The sequence below is a fragment of the Cnephaeus nilssonii genome, assembly GCF_951640355.1.
Source record: "Cnephaeus nilssonii genome assembly, chromosome: 23".
Taxonomy (NCBI): Eukaryota; Metazoa; Chordata; class Mammalia; order Chiroptera; family Vespertilionidae; genus Cnephaeus; species Cnephaeus nilssonii.
Window position 1 is genome coordinate 18,535,442 of NC_137094.1, and position 27,779 is coordinate 18,563,220.

The window sequence follows — 27,779 nt, forward strand, 5'->3', positions numbered from 1 at the left end:
TTTCCTGGTTTTAGGGTTTTTGTTCCCAGGTATTGGGGAGCGACGTCTTTGCACACTGCCTGGCCTGGGACATCGCCCCTTCAAGTTCAGCTTGGAAAAGGGTCCCCTGGACGGAGGCAGGGACACACAGGTCCCTCTGCTTTTCTGAGGATTAGCGTGCAATGAACCCACAAATAGCAACGAGACGGCAGGGCCCAAGAGAGAGGGTGGGCACCCCAACTTTATTATTTATTTATTTAGTTATTTTAAATTTTTCTTATTAGTTAATCCTCACCAGAGGATATTTTCTTCCACTGATTTTGAGAGAGAGAGAGAGAGAGAGAGAGAGAGAGAGAGAGAGAGGAAGGGGGAGACACACCCAGAGAGAAACATGGGTGTGAGAGAGACACATCATTTGGCTTCGTTAACTGCCACTGTTCTTTATTATTATCGTCATTTATTTATGGGTTCATCCTCCCCCGAGGACCTTTTCCCATTGATTGTTAGGGAGAGTGGAAGAGAGAGGGAGAGACAGAGAGAAACATCGATGTGAGAGACACACATGGATGGGTTGCCTCCCGCACGCGCCCCGACCAGGGCCCCAGGCCGGGGAGGAGCCTGCAACCGAGGTACGTGCCCTGGACCGGAATCGAACCCGGGACCCTCTGGTCCTCAGGCCGGCGCTCTATCCACTGAGCCACACTGGCCAAGGCTACCACTATTCTTCAAAACTCATCCATCGCTCACGAGGGGCCGGGTAACCTTCTGAGCGTTTGATGGGTATCTCGTTGTCTGTTGCTTTACAGTGAGTCTCCGTGTAACCGAGTTACTCTTCCGTGTGAATGAGGGAGGTGGAACGCAGGCGTTAGTAACACGCTCACGGTCACGGTCACCGGTGGTTTTGGGAGGTGGACCCAGACAGGCTAGGGTCCCATCGCCGTCCTGGTAAATGTGCCTTCTGGGGCCCGCGTCCCGGCAGGGTTGACTTGATTTGAGGACGCAGGGAACCCCACGCCCTCCAAAGGTACCTCATCTTTTTTTTTTTTTTTTAAAGCGCTGTGCTTCTTTCACAAATAAATATTTGCAGAAAAGGGGGACACGTTTTAATATGGACTTGCAGATAGAACTGTGTGATGTGACTAGCTAAATGTCTCAGCGACGATCATTTTAAAAATAAACTTCAACCCTGGCTGGTTTGGCTCACTGGATAGAGCATCGGCCTGCGGACAGAAGGGTCCCAGGTTCGTTTCTGGCCAAGGGCACATGCCCAGGTTGCACGCTCCATCCCCAGTGTGGGGTGTGCAGGAGGCGGCCCATCCATGATTCCCTCTCATCATGGATGTTTCTCTCTCTCTCTCTCCCTCTCCCTTCCTCTCTGTAAAGATCAGTAAAATATCTTTTTTTAAAACCCACAAAACGGGAAGCCACGAGCAGGCAGGTGACGGGCGAGAGCGCTGTGTGGGACCCCGCGCCCCGGCGTCAGTCGGTGGCTCTGAAGTTCAGGTGCACCTGTGGCTTCACGTCGCAGACCGTGCCCAGGACCCACGCCAGCACGCTCTCCACGCCGCGGCGGTAGCTCGCCGTCAGCTCCGCGATCCTCTCCAGCGCCTGCGCCTCCATCTCCTCCGCCAGGTTGCTCTGTGAGCCCAGGGCCTGCGGACACGGGACAGGGTCACGGCCCCGCACGCGGCGTCCGCCCTGCGCGGGGCCCAGGGGGAATCTGCTCTGGCCCCGTTTCCCCGCGACGCCCCGTGATGCGTGCACGTCCGGGGTCGTGTGCCAGGGTTTTCTCCGAGGGTGGATGGGATCCCCAGGGTCACCAGGGGGATGGGGTCCCCGGCAGGTCGCGGCTGCTTCCAGCGTTGACCTCGGCCCAGTAAGAAGCAAATGTGGGTTCAGCATCATCACCCCATGTTTATCGACAAGGGGTGTCACTGCATTTTATTTTTATTTTTTTAAAAATATTTTATTGATTTTTAAAAAAATATATTTTATTAATTTTAGAGAGGAAGGGAGAGGGAGAGAGAAATAGAAACATCCATGATGAGAGAGAATCATGGATTGGCTGCCTCCTGCACGCCCCACACTGGGGATCGAGCCCACAACCCAGGCCTGTGCCCTTGGCCAGAATCGAACCTGGGACCCTTCAGTCCGCAGGCCGACGCTCTATCCACTGAGCCAAACCAACTAGGGCTGATTTTTTACAGAGAGGAAGGGAGAGGGAGAGAGAGTTAGAAACATCGATGAGAGAGAAACATCGATCAGCTGCCTCCTGCACGCCCCCCACTGGGGATGTGCCCACAACCAAGGTACATGCCCTTGACCGGGATCGAACCTGGGACCCTTGAGTCCGCAGGCCGACGCTCTATCCACGGAGCCACACCGGTCAGGGCTTTATTTTTATTTTTTATGGATTTCAGAGAGGAAGGGGGAGGGAGACAGAGGTAGAAAGACATAAGGAAGCACCAGAAGACTTTCCGGCCATTGGCAACCCTACGGACCTTGGGCACCGGTCAATCTTGAGTTTGCCAATGGACGTTTGGGCCCACAAGCCCGTTCTACAGCACGGCAGAGCAGTTACTGATTCTACCAGTCAACGTGTATAGTAAAAACAAAACAAAAAAACACGTTTTCTGCAGCGTTTCTCTCAGGAAAACCTGTTGGTCAGGAATGTGTCGTTGTGAATCATCCTTGAAACAGTCCCTTCCATGTGTGTATTTGAGAAGATAATGCTTAATATGTACTGACAGTGGTCGGCAAACCACGGCTCGCGAGCCACATGCGGCTCTTTGGCCCCTTGAGTGTTTAGCAAAGGCCAGCTTAGGAGGACCCTAATTAAGTTCATCACAACGTTCCTACCTATGTAGGTTAAGTTTGAAAAACTTGGCTCTCTAAAGAAATTTCAGTCGTTGTCCTGTTGATATTTGGCTCTGTTGACTCATGAGTTTGCCGACCCCTGGGGCAGGAGCTAACCACGGGTGATTGGCACTTTAGAGGACCAATCGAAAGGCCTTGACGTGGAAGAGGCACGAGGTCACGCGTGGGTGAGATCTGGTCTGACACTCAGCCTCGGCCGGCCCGTGTCTGCTCCCCCGGGTGCCGTCGGCATCCCCGCTGACGGATACGGACGTCTTAGGGTCCACGCGGCGGAAATGCCGTGCCCACGGGCTTACCTTCGCCTCCTTCACTCGGAACTCCTTGTCCCTCTGCATCCGGTACTGGTCCGCCTCCACCATAGCCTCCTCCTTCGCCTGCCGGATGCGCTTCGCCTTTCCTGGAAACCAACAGCGGAGAAGCCGTGACATCACTCTGTCAGACACGCGGAGTTTCAAGCTTGATTTTTAGACATACGAGGGGGGCGGGTCTGGGTTATTTTATTTTTTTAAATATATTTTACTGATTTTTAGAGAGGAAAGGAGAGGGAGAGAGAGATAGAAACATCCATGATGAGAGAGACTCATGGATCGGCTGCCTCCTGCACGCCCCCCACTGGGGATCAAGCCCACAACCCAGGCGTGTGCCCTTGGCCGGAATCGAACCTGGGACCCTTCCGTCTGCAGGCCGACGCTCTATCCATTGAGCCAAACCCGCTAGGGCTGGGTTATTTTTTTGATGATTTTTTCTAGAATGCAAACGTCACTAAAAAACTCTATTAGCCCGGCCGGCGTGGCTCAGGGGCTGAGCGTCCACCTAGGAACCAGGAGGTCAGGGTTCGATTCCCGGTCAGGGCACAGGCCCGGGTTGCGGGCTCGATCCCCAGTGCGGGGCGTGCAGGAGGCAGCCGGTCCGTGATTCTCATCATAGATGCTTCTCTCTCCCTCTCCCCTTTTCTCTGAAGTTAATAAAAAAACAAACAAAAAATGACATTTAAAAAAACATTTTTTTTTCAGTTCGATTCTTTAGAACGTGGGCATGACTATGCGCTTTCCCACAAACATGTTTACATATATCCCCCCCCACCCCCACCCCCCTTCCTCACAGCAGCGACAGCCACAGGACAGACTTCGGCTGTCACTTCCCCGGAAAAAGACATTATGGGGTCCCGTTTTCGGTCCTGGTCCCCGGCCAGGCGTCCTCCGGCCCCAGCGGCTGGACCCCATTACCACTGGCAGGCCTCCAGCGCCCCCAGACACGCAGCTCAGACTCCATCAAACCCGCTTACGGCTTTTAAAAGCCTTTTATTGAGATTTTTTTCCCTTGCCACGCCTCCCCTCCAGAATGTCTGATTAAGCAAGCCCCAGAGCACATCAAAGTATTTATACACACACACACACACACACACACACACACACACACACACACATGTATATATATATGTATATATATATATTTTTTGAGTAGCCTTCTCGATGGGGGACTTGGAAGTGGTTGTAAAAGCGATCGTGTTTAAAGGCGGGGAGTTGACTCAGGGAGCGCGCTCCCCGCTTTTATTAAGAGCGAAGGTGTAAGCCTTCAGCCAGCTCGCCGGCCGGCAGCGCAGACAGACGCCGTGCCCTGGGGATCATTAGCCAGGCACGTGATGCAACCAGAGGAAGTTGGGGAGGGGGGGGTTATAGACTCCTATTCATCGCTGCTGTGTCCCCCCTCCCCTCCCCACCGCCCACAGGGGGTGAGGCACTAACACTTCGGGGTCATTAAAACTTGAAAGACACGGCGAGCTGCAGGGAAAGGCGAGTTTCCCTCCGAATGGGTTGTCTCTCTGCCGTCCTCCCCCTGCCCACGTCCCACAGTCTCTCTCTCCTCTTGGGCCTGTGTGGGGACCCCCTTTGCCAAGGGTGGGGTGTGCCGTGCAGAGCGGGAACCCAATCGGCTGTTTCCCGAATGCGTAGCTTTTAGAAGCCAAGCGTCACCAGCGTTCACCTGTCATCTCCGTACCTGCTCTCTGATGTCTCTGTTTGTAAGAGCCCTGGTGGCCTCGGAGCGGGGATGGTTTTTCCGTTTCTCTCCCTCCGAGCTGTGAGCTGCTTCCGGATCTCTGTGTCATGTATGGACCCGGCGCGGCTCAGTGGTTGAGCGTCGACCCGTGAACCAGGAGGTCACGGTTCGATTCCCGGTCAGGGCACATGCCTGGGTTGTGGGCTCGATCTCCAGTAGGGGGTGTGCAGGAGGCAGCCGATCCAGGATTCTCTCTCATCAGTGATGTTTCTATCTCCCTCTCCCTTCCTCTCTGAAATCAATAAATATATGTATATACACCGAGTAGCCAGATTACTATGATCTCTGAACGCATCATAATCTGGCCACTCAGTGTCTATCCTGTAGAATAAAAGGCTAATATGCAAATTGTCCCCTCGACCAGGAGTTCGACCAGCAGGTAGGCCGGCCAACCGCCCATGTCCCCTCCCCCTGGCCGGACCCCCAACCATGCACGAACTCATGCACCGGGCCTCTAAGATATATATACTGAGTGGCCAGATTATTATGCGTTCAGAGATCATCGTAATCTGGCCACTCAGTGTATATTAAGAAAAATTAGACCTCTTTCTTCTTAAGCATGAAAAACAGAAGGAGTTCTATTCTTTCTCAATACCATCTGTGCCACACCCCACGTCGGTGACCACCAGGGGGCAGACGTTCAGTGTGACACGCCAATATTTGGTCACCGAGTCCCTACAAGGTCTTACAGCTTCATCAGGCCAAACGTTCTGATGTTTGGTTTGGAAAACGGGGTTCTCTCATACATCACAGCTTTTTATTTTATTTTTTGATGGTTTTTTCTTCTTTTTTTAAAAATTGAAATTCTTTATTGTGTAAAGTATTACATAAGTCTCCTTTTCCCCCCATTGACCTCTCCCCGGCCTCTCCCACCCCCTTCTTTTTTTTTTTTTAAAGAGAAGAAGGGAGAGGGAGAGAGAGAGAAACATCCATGAGGAGAGAGAATCATGGATCGGCCGTTCCTGCACGCCCCCTCCTGGGGATGGAGCCCTCAACCCGGGCATGGGACCTGACCGGGAATCGAACCCTGACCTCCTGGTTCACAGGCCGATGATCAACCCCTGAGCCATGCCGGCCGGGCCACCATGGCTTTAAATACTACGCGGGCGCTGGGAGGTTTCCACCTGCTCCTAAGCACCCTGCTGCTTCCGCCCTGACTCGCCCGGGAAAACAAGCAACACCCTTCTGGGTGCTGTTAAACACGAGGCCACAGCCCACCCCTGCGGGGAAAGGGGGGCGCCCTCCCACTTCTCTTTCTTTCTTTCTTTCTTTCTTTCTTTCTTTCTTTCTTTCTTTTTTAAATATATTTTTAATCGATTTTTACAGAGAGGCAGGGAGAGGGAGAGAGAGTTAGAAATGTCGATGAGACAGAAACATCGATCAGCTGCCTCCTGGACACCCCCCACTGGGGATGTGCCCGCAACCAAGGTACATGCCCTTGACCGGAATCGAACCCGGGACCCTTCAGTCCGCGGGCTGACGCTCTATCCACTGAGCCAAACCAGTGAGGGCTGCACTTTCCATATATATATATATTTAAAAATATATACCGTAAGGGGTTTTCTGTAGCTCCTGGGTGGAATGTAACCAAGTGGTATTTACTCGTCGATGAAAATGCCTGTGGTTATTATTTTAATGTGACCCCCTCGGAGGAACGAGAGCCCCGTAATGCCCCGGAGTCGCCCATGTGTCTGTGGGCCGTCAAGGCAGGAGCGGGTATTTATAGGCCCACAAACCTCAGCAGACGGGGCCGCCGAGTTCTCCGGGAACCGCGTCCGGTTTACGAGTTTGTTAAAAGGCATGTCTTCCTGAGGCCAGACAGCCACTGGCACGGGGGAGGGTTGATTAGATCCAGGGGCGGGTGGAAATGATTCAGAAGACGTGCCTATTTGGGAACAAATAGGCAATTAGCTGATTTAGGGGGAAAAAAATAAAAAAGTGTGCCGTGGCTGGCATTCTGGAGACGGGCGAGAACGAATTTGCGTTACTGTGATAGCCAGTGTGTTATCGGAGGAGAAAGGAGATCCTGGCTGGTGTGGCTCAGTGGGTTGAGCATCCACCTAGGAACCAGGAGGTCACGGTTCGATTCCCGGTCAGGGCACAGGCCCGGGTTGTGGGCTCGACCCCCAGTGTGGGGCGTGCAGGAGGCAGCCGATGAGTGATTCTCTCTCATCATGGATGTTTCTCTCCCTCTCTCTCTCTCTCTCTCTCTCTCTCTCTCTCTCTCTCTCCCTCTCCCTTCCTCTCTGAAATAAATAAAAATATATTTTAAGAAAATAATAAATAGCTGAAACCGGTGTGGCTCAGTGGATAGAGCGTCGGCCTGCGGACTGAAGGGTCCCGGGTTCGATTCCAGTCAAGGGCATGTGCCTTGGTTGTGGGCACATCCCCAGTGGGGGGTGTGCAGGAGGCAGCTGATCGATGTTTCTGTCTCATTGACGTTTCTAACTCTCTATCCCTCTCTCTTCCTCTCTGTAAAAAATCAATAAAATATATTTTAAAAAAAAGAAAATAATAAATAAAGTAAATAAAGACCTAGACGGTCAGGCTGTTTGAGCTGAGCATATAATTTAATCCACAATCAGGGAATAAAAGCAAATATCTGAGCTTTTCTTTTTTTTTAAAAAAAATATTTTTATTGACTTCAGAGAAGAAGGGAGAGAGAGATAGAAACATCCATGATGAGAGAGAATCATGGATCGTGCACGCCCCACCCTGGGGATGGAGCCCACAACCCGGGCCTGTGTCCTGATCAGGAAGCAGACTGTGACCTCCTGGTTCCTAGGTCGACGCTCAACCGCAGAGCCACGCCGGCCGGGCAGGTACATGAGCGTTTCCAGTCATCTTACTGGAACAGGCCAGGTCTCTCTGGTTACAGGAAAAGTTGACTCAGAACTGGCAGCAGTTGTTATAAAAAAAAAAAAAAAGACTGAAACTGGAGTGTTCTGCTCCATTCTTCCATTGCTATGACTTATAGTAAAATACAAGTAAGTAGTTTGCATGTTAAACGTAACTATTGCCCTGGCCGGTTTGGCTCAGTGGCTCCCAATCCAGGGCACGTACCTGGGTTGCCCGTTTGATCTCCGGCCCTGGTCGGGGCATGCGTGGCAGGCAACCCATCCATGTGTCTCTCCCACATCCATGTTTCTCTCTCTCTCCCTTCCCCCTCCCTAACACTCTCTCTAAAAACCAATGGAAAAAAATATCCTCGGGGTGAGGATTAAAAAAAAAAAAACAACCCCAACTATTTAGTCTGTAATCTACTATCTCAGCTACAGTTTTCCGATCCTTGAAACTCCTCGGCCGTGCGTGCATTTTACAAAAAGAAAAGACGGAAGCTCCGAGACGCTAATGAACTTCTACAGCCCTGACCGGTGTGGCTCAGTGGATAGAGCGTCGGCCTGTGGACTCAAGGGTCCCGGGTTCGATTCCGGTCAAAGGCATGTACCTTGGTGGCGGGCACATCCCCAATGGGGAGTGTGCAGGAGGCAGCTGATCGATGTTTCTCTCTCATCGATGTTTCTGGCTCTCTATCCCTCTCCCTTCCTCTCTGTAAAAAATCAATAAAATATATATATTTTTTAAAAAAAACTTCTACAAAGAAACTTAAGTTTATATAAAGAAACTTTTTTTTTTTTAAAGGCAATGCTTTTTGTGCTCTGTGGTCTCACCCCCTGCCTTTCAGCCCTGCTTACAGTCTGCTCCTACCTTCTCCCCCACCCCCGCCCCCCACATTGTCTCCCTCAGTAGCTGGTGATTATCTTGAGAGTCAGGAGCAGGTCTGTATTCCTCAAGGCAACGCGTTTACACCGCACACCGTATTCTGCAGCGACGCCGGGGATCTGAGGCGGCCTCCTCGGTGGAATGCATTAATATTTCTGCAGCATAATATATGAACGCTGCCACCTCATTAATCTTGGGTTTTTCTGAAATGATTAACATGTGGATGGCTCTGTCTGTGCTCGCCCCTCCCCCTCTCTCCCTCCGTCTCTGTCTTTCTTCTTTAAATATATATTCAGGCCTTCACCCCCCCTCCCCGCCCGCCCCGAAGGCCTGGGGCAGGGGGGTGGGGCGGGGGCTAGAGGGGACAATGAGGGGAAAAGGGGGGGACATATGTAATACTTTCAACAAGGAAGAACTTTTTTAAAGTAAAAAAAAAAAAGACAAAGGAAAAAAAAATATATATATATATATTCAGGAGCCTGCTATAGCAAGGGCTGGGCATGTTTTCAAACAAATGGGTTTAAGAAAGAGAAAGGAAATGCTGGCCGGTGTGGCTCAGTGGTTAGAGTGTTGTGCCCAGGACTGAAGGGTCTCAGGTTGGATTCTGGTCAAGGGCATGGACCTGGGTGGCAGGATCGACTCCCGGCCCCGAGTCGGGGTGCATGCAGGAGGCAACCAATCAATGTGTCTCTCTCACATTGATGTTCCCCTCTCTCTCTCTCTCTCTCTCTCTCTCTCTCTCTGTCTCTCCCCCTTCCTCCCTCCCTTCTTATCTCTCTAATAAAAGCAATGGGAACAATGTCCTCAGGTGAGGGCGAACAAAGAAGGAAAAAGAAAGAGAAAGTGACCCTAGACCTCCTAAATGGCGCTCACTTCCTTCGCTCACGGGTTTTCATTCTGAGTCTCTATTTGGCCTTCTGATCTGTCAGATGTCAAATGAATTTCTTTATGGGGGGAAAAAATATACAGCAAAAGCTCTGGGTTTATAAAAGCGATGGCTATCTGACCCTCCTCCCGTAACATTCTTCCTCTCTCTCTCTCTCTCTCTCTCTCTCTCTCTCTCTCTCTCTCTCTCCTCCCCCCCCCCCTTCTCATCTATGCACTTATCTCCCTGGGGAGTTCTTGAAGGAAGAGTCTAGGTTTTGTCATCCGTGTACAGCTCACCGTGGCTTGCAAATAGCACCCCCTAAATACTTATTGGATGAAAGGAGGGAAGGAAAGAAAACCGAGTGAACCCGGGTGGGAAAAGCCAGGTTTGCTTTCGCCCGGGACCTCTGAGCGGTCATATGGTGGGCGTGGCCCGCGGAGTTGTCACCATAAGCTCCGACAGCTGATGGCCAGGTCAGATAACGGCTGGCTCCCCGCCCGCCCTGGCCGCAGCCGGGGGCCCACCGACGGACGGACGGACGGACGGACGGACGGACAAACGTCCCCTGGGACACGGAGCACCAGAGGTGAGTGGCTGAAAGTCAAAATATTTTCCCCGAGTGTTTCCCTATGGCAGGTGGAGTGTCTGCTTGAATATTCATGAACCGAGACGGAGAAAACAAAAATTACCCAAGTGCTTGACAGCTACTGGCAGATGCGATGGGCATTCGTGTACCGATCAGCGAGGGTGCCCTTCCCATACCGGGGAAAGGAAGTGATGTTTGGCCGTTATCTGTGTGGTGGCATCGGAGGCTACATTGTTCTGGGCGATACCCCCCCCCCCCCCCCCACACCCGCCTCCAAACAGCTTACATGGTTCACGACACCTTTCTCCTCCAGTGACTTGGAAAAAGGAGAAATCTCTGGTCAAAACCACCTGAATCAGCCCTGACCGGTTTGGCTCCGTGGATAGAACGTCGGCTTGCGGACTGAAAGGTCCCAGGTTCGATCCCGGTCAAGGGCACATGCCCGGGTTGCGGGCTCCATCCCCAGTAGGGGGCGTGCAGGAGGCAGCTGATCCATGATTCTCTCTCATCATCGATGTTTCTCTCTCTCTCTCCCGCCCCTTCCTCTCTGAAATAAATAAATATATATTGAAAAAAAGAAAGAAAGAAAGGAAATTGGCCCGGCTGGTGTGGCTCAGTGGCTGAGCATCAACCTATGAACCAGGAGGTCAGCGTTGGACTCCCAGTCAAGGGCACAGGCCCGGGTTGCGGGCTCCATCCCCAGTGTGGGGTGTGCAGGAGGCAGCTGATCAATGATTCTCTCTCATCATGAATGTCTCTCTCTCTCCCTCTCCCTTTCTCTCTCCGAAACCAATAACAATATATGGAAAGGAAAATGGTTACCTGAGGTTCGAACCCCAGTGCACTGAATGTGGCCCCTACTGCCTGCCTGTCTGGCGTGGTGACTACTGTGCCACCTCCCGTTCCAGACACCATGGCTCACTCTCCTTGCCCCCGTCACTCCAACTCACCCAAAGAGTGACAACAGCCAAGTGTAAGGCGTGGCCTCTATCTGTAACCAGGAGGAAGTAACTGAACCAAGTTATCATATATATATACATAGCTAAATATTTTTATTGATTTCAGAGAGGAAGGGAGAGGGAAAGAGAGATAGAAACATCAGTGATGAGAGAGAATCACGGATCGGCTGCCTCCTGCACGCCCCGCACTGGGGATCGAGCCCACAACCCGGGCACGTGCCCTTGACCGGAATTGAACCCATGACCCTTCAGTCCACAGGCCGACGCTCTATCCACTGAGCCACACCGGCTAGGGCCGTGGTCGGCAAACTGCCGCCCGCGAGCCGCACGCGGCCCTTTGGCCCCTTGAGCGTGGCTCTTCCACAAAACACCACGGCCTGGGCGGGTCTATGTTGAAGAAGTGGCGTTCGAAGAAGTTTAAGTTTAAAAAATGTGGCTCTCCAAAGAAATGTCAATGGTTGTCCTGTTGATATTTGGCCCTGTGGACTGATGAGTTTGCCGACCACTGAGCTAGGGCGCCACACGTGACTGTAGGTCAAGTGATGATGGGAAATGGGAGGGTGGGAAGAACCCGGGGGGTGGCCCACGCAGCCCTCATTCGAGGTGCAGCCGCGTGACGTCGGACGTCCTCATGGCAGAGGTGATGGGCGTTGTGGGGAGCGTGGTTGTTGGGATCTTGGCTTGGAAGTGAGACCCCGCCCAGGCCCTGCCCCCCCCACTTCCTGTCGGGGGGACTTGGGCAATAGCCTTCCCTCTCCCTCTGTGACAGGGTTCACGTGAGGATTCCACGAGACACCGTTCCCCGTGGTGCCCGGCACAATCTTTCCTGATTTTCCGAATTACGACCTTTTTCAAAGGATGGCCCCTCAGTCTCCACCTCCACAAAGAGGGAGTAGGAGTGGTCCCTAGTTCATGGACAGGAAAGTGACCAGGACGGGGCTTGAGATTTATGGAGAAGGTTCTATGGGCAAGTACCTAGATGCATGGCCCAGTCAACGGAAGGTTAGAGAATGAGACTGTGCCCTGGCCCGTGTGGCTCCGTGGATAGAGCGCCGGCCTGCGACCGAAGGGTCCCGGGTTCCATTCCAGTCAAGGGCATGCACCACCTCGGTTGCAGGCTCCTCCCCGGCCCAGGGCCCTGGTCAGGGTCCGTGCAAGAGGCATCCACCATCCATGTGTCTCTCTCACATCGATGTTTCTCTCTCTCTCTGCCTCTCCCCCTCTGACTCTCTCTAAAATTCAATGGAAAAATATCCTCGGGTGAGAATTTAAAAAAAAGAAAAAAAGAGAATGAAATGGAAATATTATGAAACATCGGAAATTCAAAGTCATCAAGAGAAGGACAAGAGAGAGAGAGAGAGAGAGCCCTGAGCTGCATGATCATAATTTTACAGAAACGGGCCCGGCGCTGAGGGCGGATAAGTCACCCCGGAGTGTCCTCACTGGCCTGCAGATTCTGGAAGCTTCTCTCTCTCTCTCACGCCTTTCACAAGCTTGCGACACAGACAGGGGCGTGGGGCCTTCAGGAAGTTGCAGAGACGGGGGAAGCCCGGGTCCCCGTAACTTCCACGTCCAGGAGCATTTCACAGCCTCTCAGGAGGATCTGAGTTAGAGACCTTTGTCCCCGTGACAGCCCCGGGGGCCATGGAGTCACCGGGAGGGGGATGGGACCCAGTTGGCCTGCTGCTGAGGCCCATGCCCACCCCACGCCCCCCCCCCCCCCCCCCCCGCATCCAGGGGTGCCAAGTCCCTCCCGGGCGGGCGGGCAGAGGGGACTCACTCTTCTTGGCCTCGTCCAGCTTGTCCTTGGCCCGCTTCTCTGCCTGGAGCAGCTGGTGGATGCCCTGGGACTGGCTGGCCATGGCGGCCGCCTTGGCGTCCAGTCTGGTGGCTTCTGTGGATTCCGGGAAGGGACTGGGCTGCTGCTTATCCGGCTGGAGATCACCCGCCCCTCTGCTTGGGGTGTCAACAGCTGGCGTGGTAAACACAGCTTTGGGCCGGATGGGGCCGGAGGGAGGGAGAGCCGGGCCCCAAGGGGAGCCCAAGGGTGGAATCCAGAAAAACAAGTTGGGTCGAGGTGAGGAAGCCGGGCGGGTGGGGGGCGCTGTCATTTCTAGCGACCTCAGCTCTTCTCCCCGAGACAGGGCCACGTGATAGAGGGGCTGCGTCTGCTTCTGATCATCACCTCTCCCGCCCACCGCCCGCCTCCCCCGAGAAAGCGGGACCTGCTTGCGGGACCGACAAGGCCTTTCTTTGGTCTTAGTCTGGGCCAGTGCTCGGCAAACTCATTAGTCCACAGAGCCAAATATCAACAGTACAATGATTGACATTTCTTTTGAGAGCCACATTTTTTTAACAACTATATAGGTAGGTACGTTGTTATGAACTTCATTAGGGGACTCCTAAGCTGGCCTTGGCTAAACACTCACGGGGCCAAAGAGCCGCATGTGGCTCGCGAGCCGCGGTTTGCCGACCACGGCTCTGGGCGGCTCTCGTTGGAGGGCGTTTTCTTGGTTTCTAGTGGTTCGATGATGCCTGGGGACCCAGCGATTCGGCTCTGGCTCCGAGGGGGAGTCCTGGCTGGGTGCACAGAGATGGAGCAGGAGGCCGTTGCCTCTTCTCCCCAGACCTGGGGTGTCGGGAGTGACCTGCCTCGGGGGGGTGGGGAGGGCAAGGAGGGCCCAGCTCTCTGGCCGGCTGTGTGTTCGAGTCCCAGGGAGCCATTCGGGTGGTGACGGAGTCAGCCATCAGGGAATCAGCTGTAGGTGCTGCAGTTCCATAGAAATCATCTACGCATATATATCCCTGGCTAAAATGGCTCAGTGGTTAGAGCATCGGCCTGCGGACTGAAGGGTCCCGAGTTCGATTCCGGTCAGGGCACAGGCCCGGGTTGTGGGCTTGGTCCCCAGTAGGAGGCGTGCAAGAGGCAGCCGATCCATGATTCTCTCTCATCATGGATGTTTCTCTCTCTCTCTCTCTCTCTCTCTCCTTCTCCCTTCCTCTCTGAAATCAATGAAAAGATATTTAAAAATAATAACAAAAATAAAAAATACATATCTTAAAAATATTATATATTTTACATATCTATATAATACGATGTGATCATTATAATTTTCAGTGATGAACTGAGTGTTCAGTTATACATCCTTATAAAGATTCCAAGGGTCAGAGGGGATGTGTTTGCTGGATGAGAGAGAGACATGGACATATTACTCACAGTCACTTTGTTAAACAGGAAGTGTTCGAATCAGGGTGGTGTGTACCAGGCCCCTGCTCTTTGATTCTCTTTTCTAAATACTTGTATATTTCTTTTGTATTCCTGCAAAATGCAAAAAAAAGTTAATGAAAATGACAAAGTCTTAAATACAAAATCGGTGCCCTTTGGAAAAAGTCCGGAGGCTCAATGATAGAGGATTACCCAGGAATACCTCTGATTTTTGCTTGTGCTTAACTTGCAAAAAAAAAAAAAAAAAATCGAACGTTGAATGTTTTGAATAGCTATAATTAAAAGTGTAGCCAGTGCTCAGTGTATATATATACATATTTTTTTGGTTTCTCTTTTTTGAAGTTTCGTTTCTACTCAGACTTCCTCTTATTCCGTCATCACCTCTGTTCAGGGCGCTCAGATGCTCCTTCCTCTTTTGCCCATGTCGGTGTGGCCCTGGGATCTGAATCATAGCCCACAGGAGATTCATTCCTGGTTCCCCCAAGGCCCGAAGCTTCTAGGTATTTTAAAACCATAACTTCAACCCTAAGGACAACTCCAGGGCCAGCTGGTTGCTTCTAAGGTGCAGTTATAGCTGAGGAGCCCGATGATGATGATCTCGGAACGCATCATAATCTGGCCACTCAGTGTCTATCCTATAGAATAAAAGGCTAATATGCAAATTGTCCCCTCGACCAGGAGTTCCACCAGCAGGCAGGTCGGCCAACCGCCCACGTCCCCGCCCCCTGGCCAGGCTGGCTGGACCCCACCCATGCACGAATTCATGCACTGGGCCTCTAATATATATATATATATATATATATATATATATATATATATATATATATATATGTATACTGAGTGGCCAGATAGATACATCAGAGATCATAATAATCTGGCCACTCAGTGTACAAAACAAGTTAAATATGGATCACATCTATTTTTGAAAAATATATTTTTATTGATTTCAGAGAGGAAGGGAGAGGGAAGAGAGAGAGAAACTTCAATGATGAGAGAGAATCATTGATCGGCTTCCTCCTGCACGCTCCCTACTGGGGATCGAGCCCACAACCTGAGCATGTGAGTCAAACCATGGCCTCTTGGTTCATAGGTCAACACTCAACCAGCTGGGCCATCACTTCTATTTTCTGTTTTCTTATCTGTATCCTTCAATATAGAGAACTGACCTCCTTATGCTGGTCTATCATCCTCTGAATTTCTTCCCCCCTCTCCCCATCCAGGTGGTCATCGGACTATTCATTTTTTTCTCCAACCCCAGACACCTTCCTCTATGCCATTATTCAGACTCTTCCTTCTGCCTGCGAAAGCTTTCTCTCCTTTGCCTGGAAAAGAATGATTACTCTCAAGGATGGAACCTTCTAGACCCTCCCCTAGCTCTCGGATTCTTCTCCGTCGATCACCTTCTAACACTTCACGCACACCTGCCGGGGGCATTTCTCACTCCCAGACTAGGAGCCCTTTGAGGATCAAGATGGCGCTTCATTCCGGGTTCTCTCTGGAGCCGTGCTTGGCACACAGAGGGCACCAAACATTTTAAAAAATATACTTTATTGATTCTTTACAGAGAGGAAGGGAGAGGGAGAGAGAGTTAGAAACATCGATGAGAGAGAAACATCCATCAGCTGCCTCCTGCACACCCCCTACTGGGGATGTGCCCGCAACCAAGGTACATGCCCTTGACCGGAATCGAACCCGGGACCCTTCAGTCCGCAGGCCGACGCTCTATCCGCTGAGCCACACCGGTCAGGGCAAACAAACATTTTTTTTTTTAAATTACGCAGACACACCTTCTTTCAGATGAAGTACAACTGTGAGAAATCCGAGTGGATGCTGCTCTGTTTCAAACTGTCATGCCCGGCCTGTGTGGCTCAGTGGTTGAGCGTCGACTCATGAACCAGGAGGTTACGGTTTGATTTCCGCTCAGGGCACAGGCCCGGGTTGCGGGCTCGATCCCCAGTGGGGGGCGTGCAGGAGGCGGCCGATCCGTGATTCTCTCTCCTCGTTGATGTTTCTATCTCTCTCTCCCTCTCCCTTCCTCTCTGAAGTCAATACAATGCAGACCTAGTGACGGTGAAATGATGCCAATTGTTTGCGGGTGGATGCTACCATTGTCCACTCCCAGGAACAGATAGACCCTTCAACGTCCACGTTCCCGAAGGGGGTCACCATGTCCCGCTCCCTTTGGTTCCGTGCCGGTGACCCTGACCCTCCTGTGTGCCTCCAGCATGTGTCTCCAAGGCCTGAGCCGTGGCTACCTGGTGATTCCCCGAGTCAGACTCCCGTTCTTGCCTTCCGCGTGGAGCCTTAGAGAAGAGACTGTGATAGAAGGTCGAGTGTAGGGACCACGGGAGCGGGTCCAGACGGAGAGGAGCCATTGGGCTGCACCGGTGGTCACGAGATGCCATTCGAACAGGTGTTTTCTCCTGATTTCCAGGACAATGACTGAACGCTCTCCCTTTAGGGTTCAGCTCTGTGTTCCTGTTGCAATATCGAATGGCTTCCCCGTCCCTGGTGGAGATGATGCTGCCTCTTGGGATGGGTTCCGTGGAAAATCTGGGCAGTTCTAGTCGGAGGAAGTTGTCCTGAGATCGTTGAGTAACTGTTCAACCTCCTCTATTCCCCGTGCTGTGGCTTGCCGGTACCATAAGTTCCTCTGAAGCACGTGTGCGGGTGTTTATTCTAAAGGATGGAGGATTAGTCCTCGATGCTCCACGCTGTCTGAAAGGCAGTCGAGGTCATCTCCGCTCCATCACTCCACCCACCTCGAAGGACACCAGCATTCTTCTTCTTCTTCTTTTTAAAAATATATATATTGATTTTAGAGAGGAAAAGAGAGGGAGAGAGAGATAGAAACATCAGTGATGAGAGAGAATCATTGATCAGCTGTCTCCTGCATGCCCCCTACTCGGGATTGAGCCCGCAACCCCGGGCATGTGCCCTTGACCGGAATTGAACCGCGGGACCCTTCAGTCCACAGGCCGACGCTCCATCCACTGAGCCACACCAGCTAGGGCAACACCAGCATTCTTGATTTTCCTCCTCCCTCTCTAGCTGCTCTCTGCCCATCTATTTTTTATTTTTTTTTGGTTCGTTCCCATTTTCTTTTTTGGGGGGTAAATTTTAGAGTTGCCCAGGATTCAGTCTTTGGATCACTCTTTTTTATCTATAATCTCTTCCTGGGTCATCTTACGTTAGGGTGTAGAATGGCTTCATATGGGGGCCCAAAGACTAGGAGACTGGGGCCAACCCCCCCCCCCCCCCCCAACCACCACCACCACATCACTGATAAGTCGGGAGATCTTGAGCAAGTTACTTCGCCTCATCCATAAAGTGCTGTGGATGGACTAGTACCCGTGTCATGGGTATATATGGAGATGAAGTTGGATCAAGTCTGGAAAAGACATGTCGTGTAGTACGTGCTCCGAAAACGTTGGCTCTTATCGTTGGCCATTGGATAGAGCAGAGGTCACACCTCCAAACAGTACACGGAGTGGCCAGATGATGATGATCTCTGAACACGTAATCATCTGGCCACTCAGTGTCTATCCTATAGAATAAAAGGCTAATATGCAAATTGTCCCCTTGACCAGGAGTTTGACCAGCAGGCAGGCCGGCCAACCACCCATGTCCCCTCCCCCTGGCCAGGCTGGCCGGACCCCGCCCATGCATGAATTCATGCACTGGGCCTCTAATATATAATATATATACACTGAGTGGCCAGATTCTTATGCGTTCAGAGATCATCATCATCTGGCCACTCCGTGTAGGTAACCTATTTGACTTTCACACACACCAGGTATCGCAGGGACTTGTCTAGTTCCACTCTGAACGGTGTAGTCCCTTTCTCTTGGGTCATCACTCCCCGGTCTAGAGTCACGGTCGGCAGGACATTCTCATGGAGCTCCTGAAGGGTGCCCAACACCCCGTTGGTTCAGATGGACCATGGCACCGGTTATCCGTTCTTCATGGCGGCCCGGGAGGAGAGCCACCGAGTTTTCCCCTCTCCCTTCACTGGTGCCAGCCCCCAGGGTTCATTTCTCCTGCCCATTGGCCCCCACTGTCCAGGAAATGGGCGAGGGAGCTCGAGAGGGGATCCCTCCAAGGTGATTCCTTGAGGGGAAATGGGATTGAGGCTCCCAGGGCTGGGACCATGGATGAGGTGTCCCCTGGGGACCCTGTGTGCCTGGTGGGGGTCAGAACGGCTCCCGGGGGACTCAGGACAGCACAAGTTTGGGAGGAGAGGGTGTTTCCCAGCTCATCTGATAGAGAACCGAGACTGCTTTGCACACCATCCGCCCGTCACTTCTCTTACTAGAAACTCTTGTCTGGGAGGCAAGGAGGGGGGTGGTGTTCCTCTTTCTTCCGCTCCCCCCCCCTCCCGCCCAGGCTGCCCTTGGCTGGGCTATTTTCAATCTTCCAGGGCTACCCCAAATGCTCCCTCAGCCTGGTTCCTCCTTTAGGGGATGGGAGAGGGAAGAAGGAACAGCAACCGAGTTCCCCACCGGTGACCCCGGAGAATGTTCAGGAAACCTCCGTGAAAGGGGGGTAAGGTGTCCAAGAGACGGTGCCGAGAACAAGACCTAGAGACGCGGCGTGTCACGTAGCCTCTGCCCCCCCGGGGGTAGTTCCTGTCCCCGTGCCCTCTTTCTGGCGTCTGGGACACGCCCCGTCCTGCGACTTTGGCTCCCAAGATGCCCTCTTCCCTTGGCCAAAGCAGCAGCTGACCCCAGGGGACGTCAGAGAGCATTGGCACAGGAGGGTGTTCGGAGATACTGGGGAGCCCGCATGAACCCCACTCCTCCCCCGCCGAAGCTCAAGTAGATTGCTGGGTTAGGAACTCACACGAGAAAGGAGGGTAGGTTGGGAGACATTCTGGGGCAGGAGGGGCTGCACCCCCAAGCAGAAGGACATGGGTAGTTTTTGGGGGGAAGGAGGGAGAAGGGGGCCTGATGTTGCAGCATGGAACCGGGGCTCAGGGTCAGAGGTGAGCGGCTGGAGCGGGTGGAGCTCGTTTGCATAAACTGGGTTCCCATTCTTGTCTAATAGGTTCCCATTCTCGGCCTCAGCCGTTGTGCACGGAGACTCCTTCTGGAGTCAACACAGGCAGCATACTTGCATTATTTATTTATTTTTAAATATGTTTTTATTGATTTTTTTTTTTCAGAGAGGAAGGGAGAGGGATAGAGAGTTAGAAACATCCATGATGAGAGAGCAACATCGATCAGCTGCCTCCTGCACACCCCCCACTGGGGATGTGCCCACAACCAAGGTACATTCCCTTGACCAGAATTGAACCTGGGACCCTTCAGTCCGCAGGCCGACGCTCTATCCACCGAGCCACACCGGCTTCGGCCATACTTGCATTCTTATTTAGAGCTGAGGATAGTTACGTAGGCGGAACCCACTAACCCAGTCTGCAAGGTGCGTCGTTTTTGAAGCCGGACGTGGAGCGATGTCAAGCATAAAGCAAAAATGTCCAGACAATAGAACCGCCTGGTGCCCACCGGCAGCCACTTCCCAGACCTGCCTACGGAGGTCGTGACCTGTGACTGGTCAGTCCAAAGTAAGCTGTGCTACACAGGCAATTAGAGGACAGATTTCCAAAACGTAGCGTGCATAAAAAAACTGTAAAAATGTTGCGTTCGTTGTTTTTTATTCATTGCACATTGACATAATATGTTGGATGTACCGGGTGTGAAAAAACGTGGGAGAATTCATTTAATCCTTCTCTTTACTTTGTAACATGGGAGGATTAGAAAGCTCAGCATGACAGGCGTGGGTGCTGGTATGTTGACATTGGCCAGCGCTGCTCTTGCGTCTACTTCTGCCCTTGATCTGCTCCACATCCTCGGGGAAGTTAGTTCACTTCTCTGTTTCTATGACCCCTCAGCTGTGAAGTAACAGCGTTGTGAAGATGAAATGATTGGACATATAAAAAAGCACTTGGAAAAACATCTAGGGTATAGGAAATTTAGTTATCTATCTTATCTACCCTCTGTCTATCTATCCGTCTGGCTAACTATCTTAACTAGCAACTAACTAGCAGCTCCAGGGCTCAGAGGCACCCTGGGTGTGGTCGCCTGTGTGAAGGGTATTGAGGGCTTCCTGTCTTGTTGAGAAAAAGGAAGAGGGAAGCCAGTGTGCGTGTGTGTGTGTGTGTGTGTGTGTGTGCGCGTGTGTGTGTGTGCTGGTGTGTGTGTGTGTGTGCGTGTGCTGGTGTGTGAGTTTCACACTGTGTGTGTGTGAGTTTCGATGTGCGTTTCCGGGTGTCAGAGGGGAGGATGGGTGCCCGTCTGGCCCCTGGGAACCAGCCTGGGACACTCCCGCGGTGCGCACTGTGGCTCTCCGTTACTTTGGGGCCTGGGCGTGATGGAGGTTCATGACCTGTTTGGCTTTACTCCCCTGTTTCTGGGAGGACACACCTACTTTCCTTTTCTTTCCTTTTCTTTTTTTAAAAAAGTTTTTTTTTTTAAAAAATATATTTTATTGATTTTTTACAGAGAGGAAGGGAGAGGGAGAAAGAGTTAGAAACATCGATGAGAGAGAAACATCGATCAGCTGCCTCCTGCACACCCCCCACTGGGGATGTGCCCACAACCAAGGTACATGCCCTTGACCGGAATCGAACCCGGGACCCTTCAGTCCGCAGGCCGACGCTCTGTCCACTGAGTCACACCGGTGAGGGCCACACCTACTTTGCCCTTCTCCTCCAGTTCTCAAAGGCCCTGTGAGTTCTTTTGCTCCTTCTCTTCATTTTAATCCTCTTTTGTTTTCTTGGCTTTTGATATCCAAAAGCTGGGCCAGGTCTAAGCATACTGATAAATGCTGCCACCCCACCCAGGGCCCTGTGTGTGTGTGTGTGTGTGTGTGTGTGTGTGTGTGTGTGTGTTTTAAATTATTTCTTACATTATCGTACCTCTCCAAATTGAGTCAGGGCCTCCTACTACCAACAGCTATGCGTTAGGGACGAGGCTACATTCTCTGCAGACACTTTTTCCTTAAAAATATATTTCTATTGATTTCAGAGAGGAAGGGGGGGAGAGAGAGAGAGAAACATCCATGATGAGAGAGAATCATGGATCGGCTGCCTTCTGCACGCCCCCTACTGGGGATCGAGCCCGCAACCCAGGCATGTGCCCTTGACTGGAATCCAACCCGGGACCCTCCAGTCCATAGGCCAACACTCTAGGGCAGTGGTCGGCAAACTCATTAGTCAGCAGAGCCAAATATCAAACAGTACAACGATTGAAATTTCTTTGGAGAGCCAAATTTTTTAAACTTAAACTTCTGCCCTAACCAGTCTGGCTCAGTGGATAGAGTGTCGGCCTGCGGACTGAAAGGTCCTGGGTTCGATTCCAGTCAAGGGCATGTACCTTGGTTGCGGGCACATCCCCAGTAGGGGGTGTGCAGGAGGCAGCTGATCGATGTTTCTCTCCCATCGATGTTTCTAACTCTCTATCCCTCTCCCTTCCTCTCTGTAAAAAAATCAATAAAAAAATATAAAAAATAAATAAATAAACTTAAACTTCTCCTAACGCCGCTTCTTCAAAATAGACTCGCCCAGGCCGTGGTATTTTGTGGAAGAGCCACGCTCCAGGGGCCCAAGAGCCGCGTGTGGCTCGCGAGCCGCGGTTTGCCGACCACGGCCCTAGGGCTTTGCAGACGCTTTTCTGTGTAATTCTCACGCCGACCCTGGGAGGTAGGTATTACCATCCCCTCTGGCCATCACGGGAGGAGGCGCCGTTCTTCCTCACGGGGTCCGGTCAGCGCAGAGCCCACCGTGAACTCGGGCGGCCCGTTCCGGGATCGGGCGCGCCGTCACGTGGAACGCCAAGGCCATTGCCCGCAGGCACGGAACTGCGGCCGGTCGTCCCTCCCCCGGCCTCCGGGATTTCTCCAGTTCTGCGTCTCCTCTTTCCCCCGGCGTCCGATCCTTGTTTCCATTCTGGGACTCCGGCTTCTGGCTCCGGGCTCGCTGAACTTGACACGTCTGTGTGAACGGCCTGCCCGGCCGTGATGTAGTGCGCGCGCTTTATGGCTGCCTGCCGCCTTGGGTGCCCACGGCCCACGGCCTGGCTTCCACTCGGCGCTGAGTCTGCTGCTTGCCCGGCTGGGGACAGGAAAGGAGGAATGTGTTAGACTCTTCCTGTGGCTGATAAGTACTCGTGCCATATCCAATGTCTCCTCTAAATGCCATGTGCTCATTTACTCACTCATTTCATTAATCCCTTTCTGTCTCTCTCTCCTTCCTTCCTTCCTTTCTCTCTCTTTCTTTTTTTTTCCTCCTTTTTAAAAAATATATTTTATTGATTTTTTACAGAGAGGAAGGGAGAGGAATAGAGTTAGAAACATCGAGGAGAGAGAAACATCGATCAGCTGCCTCCTGCACACCCCCCACTCGGGATGTGCCCGCAACCAAGGTACATGCCCTTGACCGGAATCGAACCTGGGACCCTTGAGTCTGCAGGCCAACGCTCTATCCACTGAGCCACACCGGTTAGGGCTCTCTTTCTTTTTCTTTTCTTTTTTTAAAATATATTTTTATTGATTTCAGAGAGGAAAGGAGAGGGAGAGAGAGAGATAGAAACATCAATGATGAGAGAGACTCGTTAATCGGCTGCCTCCCGCACGCCCCACACTGGGGATCGAGCCCACAACCCAGGCAGGTGCCCTTGACCGGAATCAAACCCAGGACCCTTCAGTCTACAGGCTGACGCTCTATCCACTGAGCCAAGCCAGCTAGGGACACGGGTTACGTTTGAATTGTGAATGAGTAGCACAGTCTAAAGTCTAAGCGTGTCCCACGTGTGTGCCAATGCTCGGTGTCCTGTGTTCTACCTGGCACCCCCATGGCGGTGGGGAGCACCCTGGATCGGAGCCTGTGGGTCACCAGCTTCTCCTTTCTCTGAACAGAAAGGACGGTTCCCTGGTAGGTAGCGGGGTGATTGGCTGTCGGTGGGGCCCACGAGTACGTAAACACTGCCGTCGGCCAAGACGGCCTTTTTACTTGTTCTCGCTCTTCGTTATGAAATGTAATTGCCTAACATCCTGACACGCTCGGTCCTCGGCAGGCTTGCGGGGTAGCAGCGAAGACGACACGGAAGGTGAATTGCAGATCCCCAAGGGCCGGACCTCATGGGTCACCATTGGGGACGCTGCACGGAGCCGTGTTCAATGAGCTGATGAAAGGCCCGGCACGCTGGTGGCCCAGCACAGACAACACGCGTTCCTAGACTTCTTGTCGGGGAAAGCCTCCCTGACTGACCGCAGAATATTCTCCAAGCTTCCCAGCGGGGGTGTGCTGCTAAGACATCCACGGGCCAGGCCCGGCCGGCGTGGCTCAGTGATTGAGCGTCGGCCTAGGAACCAGGAGGTCACGGTTCGGTTCCCGGTCAGGGCACAGGCCCGGGCTGCGGGCTCGATCCCCAGTGTGGGGCGTGCAGGAGGCAGCCGATCCAGGATTCTCTCTCGTCATGGATGTTTCTCTCCCTCTCCCTCTCCCTTCCTCTCTGAAATCCATAAAAATATATTTAATAAAATAAAAAAAAATAAAATAAAACACCCCCGGGTACCCAAGAAAGCAGCAGGCTTTCTGGCTAGGATCTTGGGGGTGGCCTTCATATGCAGCCTACTGGTTCTCTTTCTCTGGAGAACCCCAAGTCCCCCTTTGTTTTGCCCTCAATTTTAAAGAATCCAATAATGAGGTCAAGACACGCCCCCTGTTGTTGGGCCTTGGAAACCACACTTGGGTGTGGGCCCTCCTGAGCTCAGGGGGCAGACTTGGGTAAGCACACTCCCAGGATGGCCAGGGCCGGTCTTAAATTGGGGGGGGGGGGGGGGGTGTGAGACAGCTTTAATTAGTGCTTTCATTCGGGGGGGACGAGCTTCCTGGAATGAGGCGTTTGACTGGATTGGGTAGAACCATGGTCGGCACACCGCGGCTCGCGGGCCACATGTGGCTCTTTGGCCCCTTGCGTGTGGCTGTTCCGCAAAACACCACGGCCTGGGCGAGTCTATGTTGAAGAAGTGGCGTTAGAAGACGTTTACGTTTAAAAAATGTGGCTCTCCGAAGAAATGTCAATCGTTGTGCTGTTGGTATTTGGCTCTGCGGACGAATGAGTTTGCCGACCGCTGGTTTAGAACGTGCCATGGCAGCCAACGGGCTCCACATCCGAGAGACGTCACGGAGCGAAGTTCTGATTCTTGCTCACGCCCCGCGGGCCGGTGGATAGGGGCGCTTTCCCTCTCTCTGCTGTGGGGGTGACCGGGCGAGGGCACTGGTGGAGCTTTGGGGCTGAGCGCTCACACAAAGTGCCTTTTCAAGGGGAAGAGAAGGCAGGCCTGTGCGTCAAGCAGCGCGGAGCTCATTAGTCGGCCAACGGGGTGCTGGTCTCTGCAAGGACAACTTCCTCTGGGCTCGGGGACGGGGAGGGGGCGCGGGGGACGGGAGGAGGCGGGCCGTCTGCGAGGCTGAGGGCTCCCGTCTCCTGTCCCCGAGGTGACTAAATTAGAAACAGCCCGCGAAGCCGAGAACTCCCTGCAGAAGCTGCCGCCCGCCCGCCCGAGGTCAGGGCCCCAGCAGGGGAGTGGCCGGTGTCGGGGAGCCGGGCTCGTTAACATTTCTGCGGGGAGCTGCCCAGGGCTGAGGCCCTCCAGCAGGCCTCGGCCAGCCCGCATCCACGTGACGTCAGGCGGCCCTGGGACGGGGCCTGGGTGGGAGGCGGCCCCGGGGGAGCCCCAGGGAGCAGAGTCAGGGTTCTGTTCCAGCGACAGGCCCCTGGGATCCTCGGAAACCCACTCGTTCGCCTTCGCTTGCAAAGCGACCGATTTCTGCATCTGTATGTGTCACACAGGCGGGAGGTGGGGTGTCTCCGGGGACCAGGAACCCGGGACGATGCCCGTGTGTGTTTCCCCCACGTGGTGTACTCAGATGCTGTTGTAACCGGACAACCCATGGGTCCGTGCTGCCTGTCTCGACTGGAGCCAATTCCGCAGACACAGAATTGAGTCACTTACTAGTAGGAGCGTTGATTCCCATCCTGTGGGAGGCGTGGGAGAGGGGCAGGTCAGCCACACACACCTGCTCTGCCCCCCCATAAGCCGGCTGCTCGTGTTGGGGAGAAGGACAGGCATTACATGGGGGGGTAGGCAAAGGGTATGCCAAGAGGGCCGTTTATGGGTCTGGAGGTTTGCAAAGGCCTGTGGGTCTGCGAAGGGCTGGGCGTCTTTCCACGATCACAGCTCCCAGGTGCGCGCCCAGGTCCCGCGTGCAGCTCCCCGCCAGGTTCGCGTGCGCCTTCTTGAACCAGAACAAAACCGTCGTGGTTCACAGGGCGGGGCTCACATTCCTTGCAGTTCTAGCTGGTCCCCAACATTCTGTTTCTGCCCCATCTCCTCCCCTGATAACAGGGCATCTTCCTCCCTTTCTGGCCGTGCTTTCTGGCGGCGGAAACAGGAGCGGAAGGATGCCGCCCTGTGCCCGTGTGAGCTCAGAGCGATGGTAAAGCCAGGCCCGGTGAGCAGACGCTGTTCCCCGTCGTAATGTATTAATTGCGAAAAATCCCTACCGCCCAATCCAGCAGTTTCACTGGGGGAAGTTTTACCTTCTCTGCCCCCATCCCCCAGGTCCCGTGCCGCCATGGGATCGTTTTGCAACTGGGAGCTCATCCTGGCTTCTGGTGGGGAGAGGCCGGGCGGCTGCGAACAGAACAGGCCCTCCCACCGAGAATTCCTTACCCGGCCCTCACGTCCACGGTGCCCAGGCTGAGCCACACGGCCTCATCCAAGGTCAAGGACGTAGGGGGACCTCAACGCTCACCATTGATTGACTATGAATATGTCAAGTGAAGGGTCCGACCATCTGCTTAATGAAACTTAATCAAAACTCCGAGAGTCGAGAGACTTTTGCTTCAAGCATTCTGGTACTTTCAGAGATAAATCAGTTATACTTCTTTTTCTTTCTTTCTTTTTTTTTTTTTTAAAGCAAGTTACTTTTTTAAAATTTTATTATTGATTTCAGAGAGGAAGGGAAAGGGAGAAATAGAAACATCCATGATAAGAGAGAACCATGGATCGGTTGCCTCCTGCACGCCCCCTACTGGGGATTGAGCCCATAACCCGGGCATGTGCCCTGACCAGGAATCGAACCTGTGACTTCCTGGTTCATAGGTCGATGCTCAACCACTGAGCCATGCCGGCCGGGCCTTTTTTTTTTTTTTTTTATAATATATTTTATTGATTTTTTTTTTACAGAAAGGAAGGAAGAAGGATAGAGAGTTATAAACATCGACGAGAGAGAAACATCGATCAGCTGCCTCCTGCACACCTCCTACTGGGGATGTGCCCGCAACCAAGGTACATGCCCTTGACCGGAATCGAACCTGGGATCCTTCAGTCCGCAGGCCGATGCTCTAACCACTGAGCCACACCGGTCAGGGCTGTTATATTTCTTGAATATGAGATGAGTTGAGAACTGATTTTGACGCACACCTACTTCACCTCAGCCGTTCAAGACCGCCTCTCTGTCCAAAACAGAAAGGTAGTTTCATGATCACAAAGTTATGACTAATAAACAAAACCCCTGGACTACCGGCCTCAGTGTGCACACAGAGGAATCCCAGGAGCGCCTTCAGGAAGGAGTCACGGCGTGTAACCGAGGCGTGGCTGTTTTAACTAGAATGTTGGCGCCGTCGCATTTAAACCCCTTTATGGCGTGAGCCTGGTGTCCCATTGTGAAGTCTCAGATGCTTCGAACAAACCTGGGATTTGGTCATTTCGGGCGCTGGGTTCAAAACTCCAGAAGAGAGGCTCACAGAGGAAGCTAAGTGAGCATCACACGTTTGTGTCATTGTCTTTTCACGCGTCTGCTTGTATGTTCATATCGCAAGATCAAGGATAGAAAAGCAAGAGGTTTGCGATGAAAATCATCTCGGAAAACACATATCCTAAACCAGGGGTCGGCAAACTCATGAGTCCGCAGAGCCAAATACCAACAGGACAACGATTGAAATGTCTTTGGAGAGCCACATTTGTTAAACGTAAACTTCTTCTAACGCCACTTCTTCCACATAGACTCGCCCAGGCCGTGGTGTTTTGTGGAAGAGCCACCCTCCAGGGGCCCAAGAGCCGCCTGTGGCTCGCGAGCCGCGGTTGGCCGACCACTGATCTAGGAAAACACATATCCTAAAGCGTTTCGGTTCAGGTGTGGGCACCGCTTTGCTTTCTTGGGCGAAATGCAAGGCCTTGAGCCTGTAAATACCCAGCTCCCGCGCCGGCCGCGTTCCTGGTGAATGAAGTAAGTGCCCGTGGTGCAGAGCGCGCATCTGCTCACACGTGAGTGCCTATGTTTTCTGAGGCACGTGGAAGGCTAACATGAACAAAGGCCGTTTATTTTTTCTGCCAAAGGCGGCTGAGTTCCCGAGTAACAGCCTCTCTGACGCCCCGTCAATGCGTCTTTGTGCCACGCGAGGTGCCCCCCGCCCCCCTCCAACGTCTGCAGGGAGG

General features: G+C 52.8%; 1 protein-coding gene across 1 annotated transcript; it reads right to left on the reverse strand.

The window, feature by feature from the left end:
• Positions 1-214: 214 nt before the first annotated feature.
• On the reverse strand, positions 215-13,027 carry ATP6V1G3 (ATPase H+ transporting V1 subunit G3). The gene is made up of 3 exons (XM_079763826.1): positions 12,831-13,027; positions 3,153-3,253; positions 215-1,632 (listed from the first exon to the last, which is right to left on the reverse strand). Exons 1-3 carry the CDS (start codon positions 12,910-12,912, stop codon positions 1,459-1,461), a joined length of 357 nt encoding a protein of 118 aa, XP_079619952.1. The 5' UTR covers positions 12,913-13,027; the 3' UTR covers positions 215-1,458.
• Between the last annotated feature and the right edge of the window lie 14,752 nt (positions 13,028-27,779).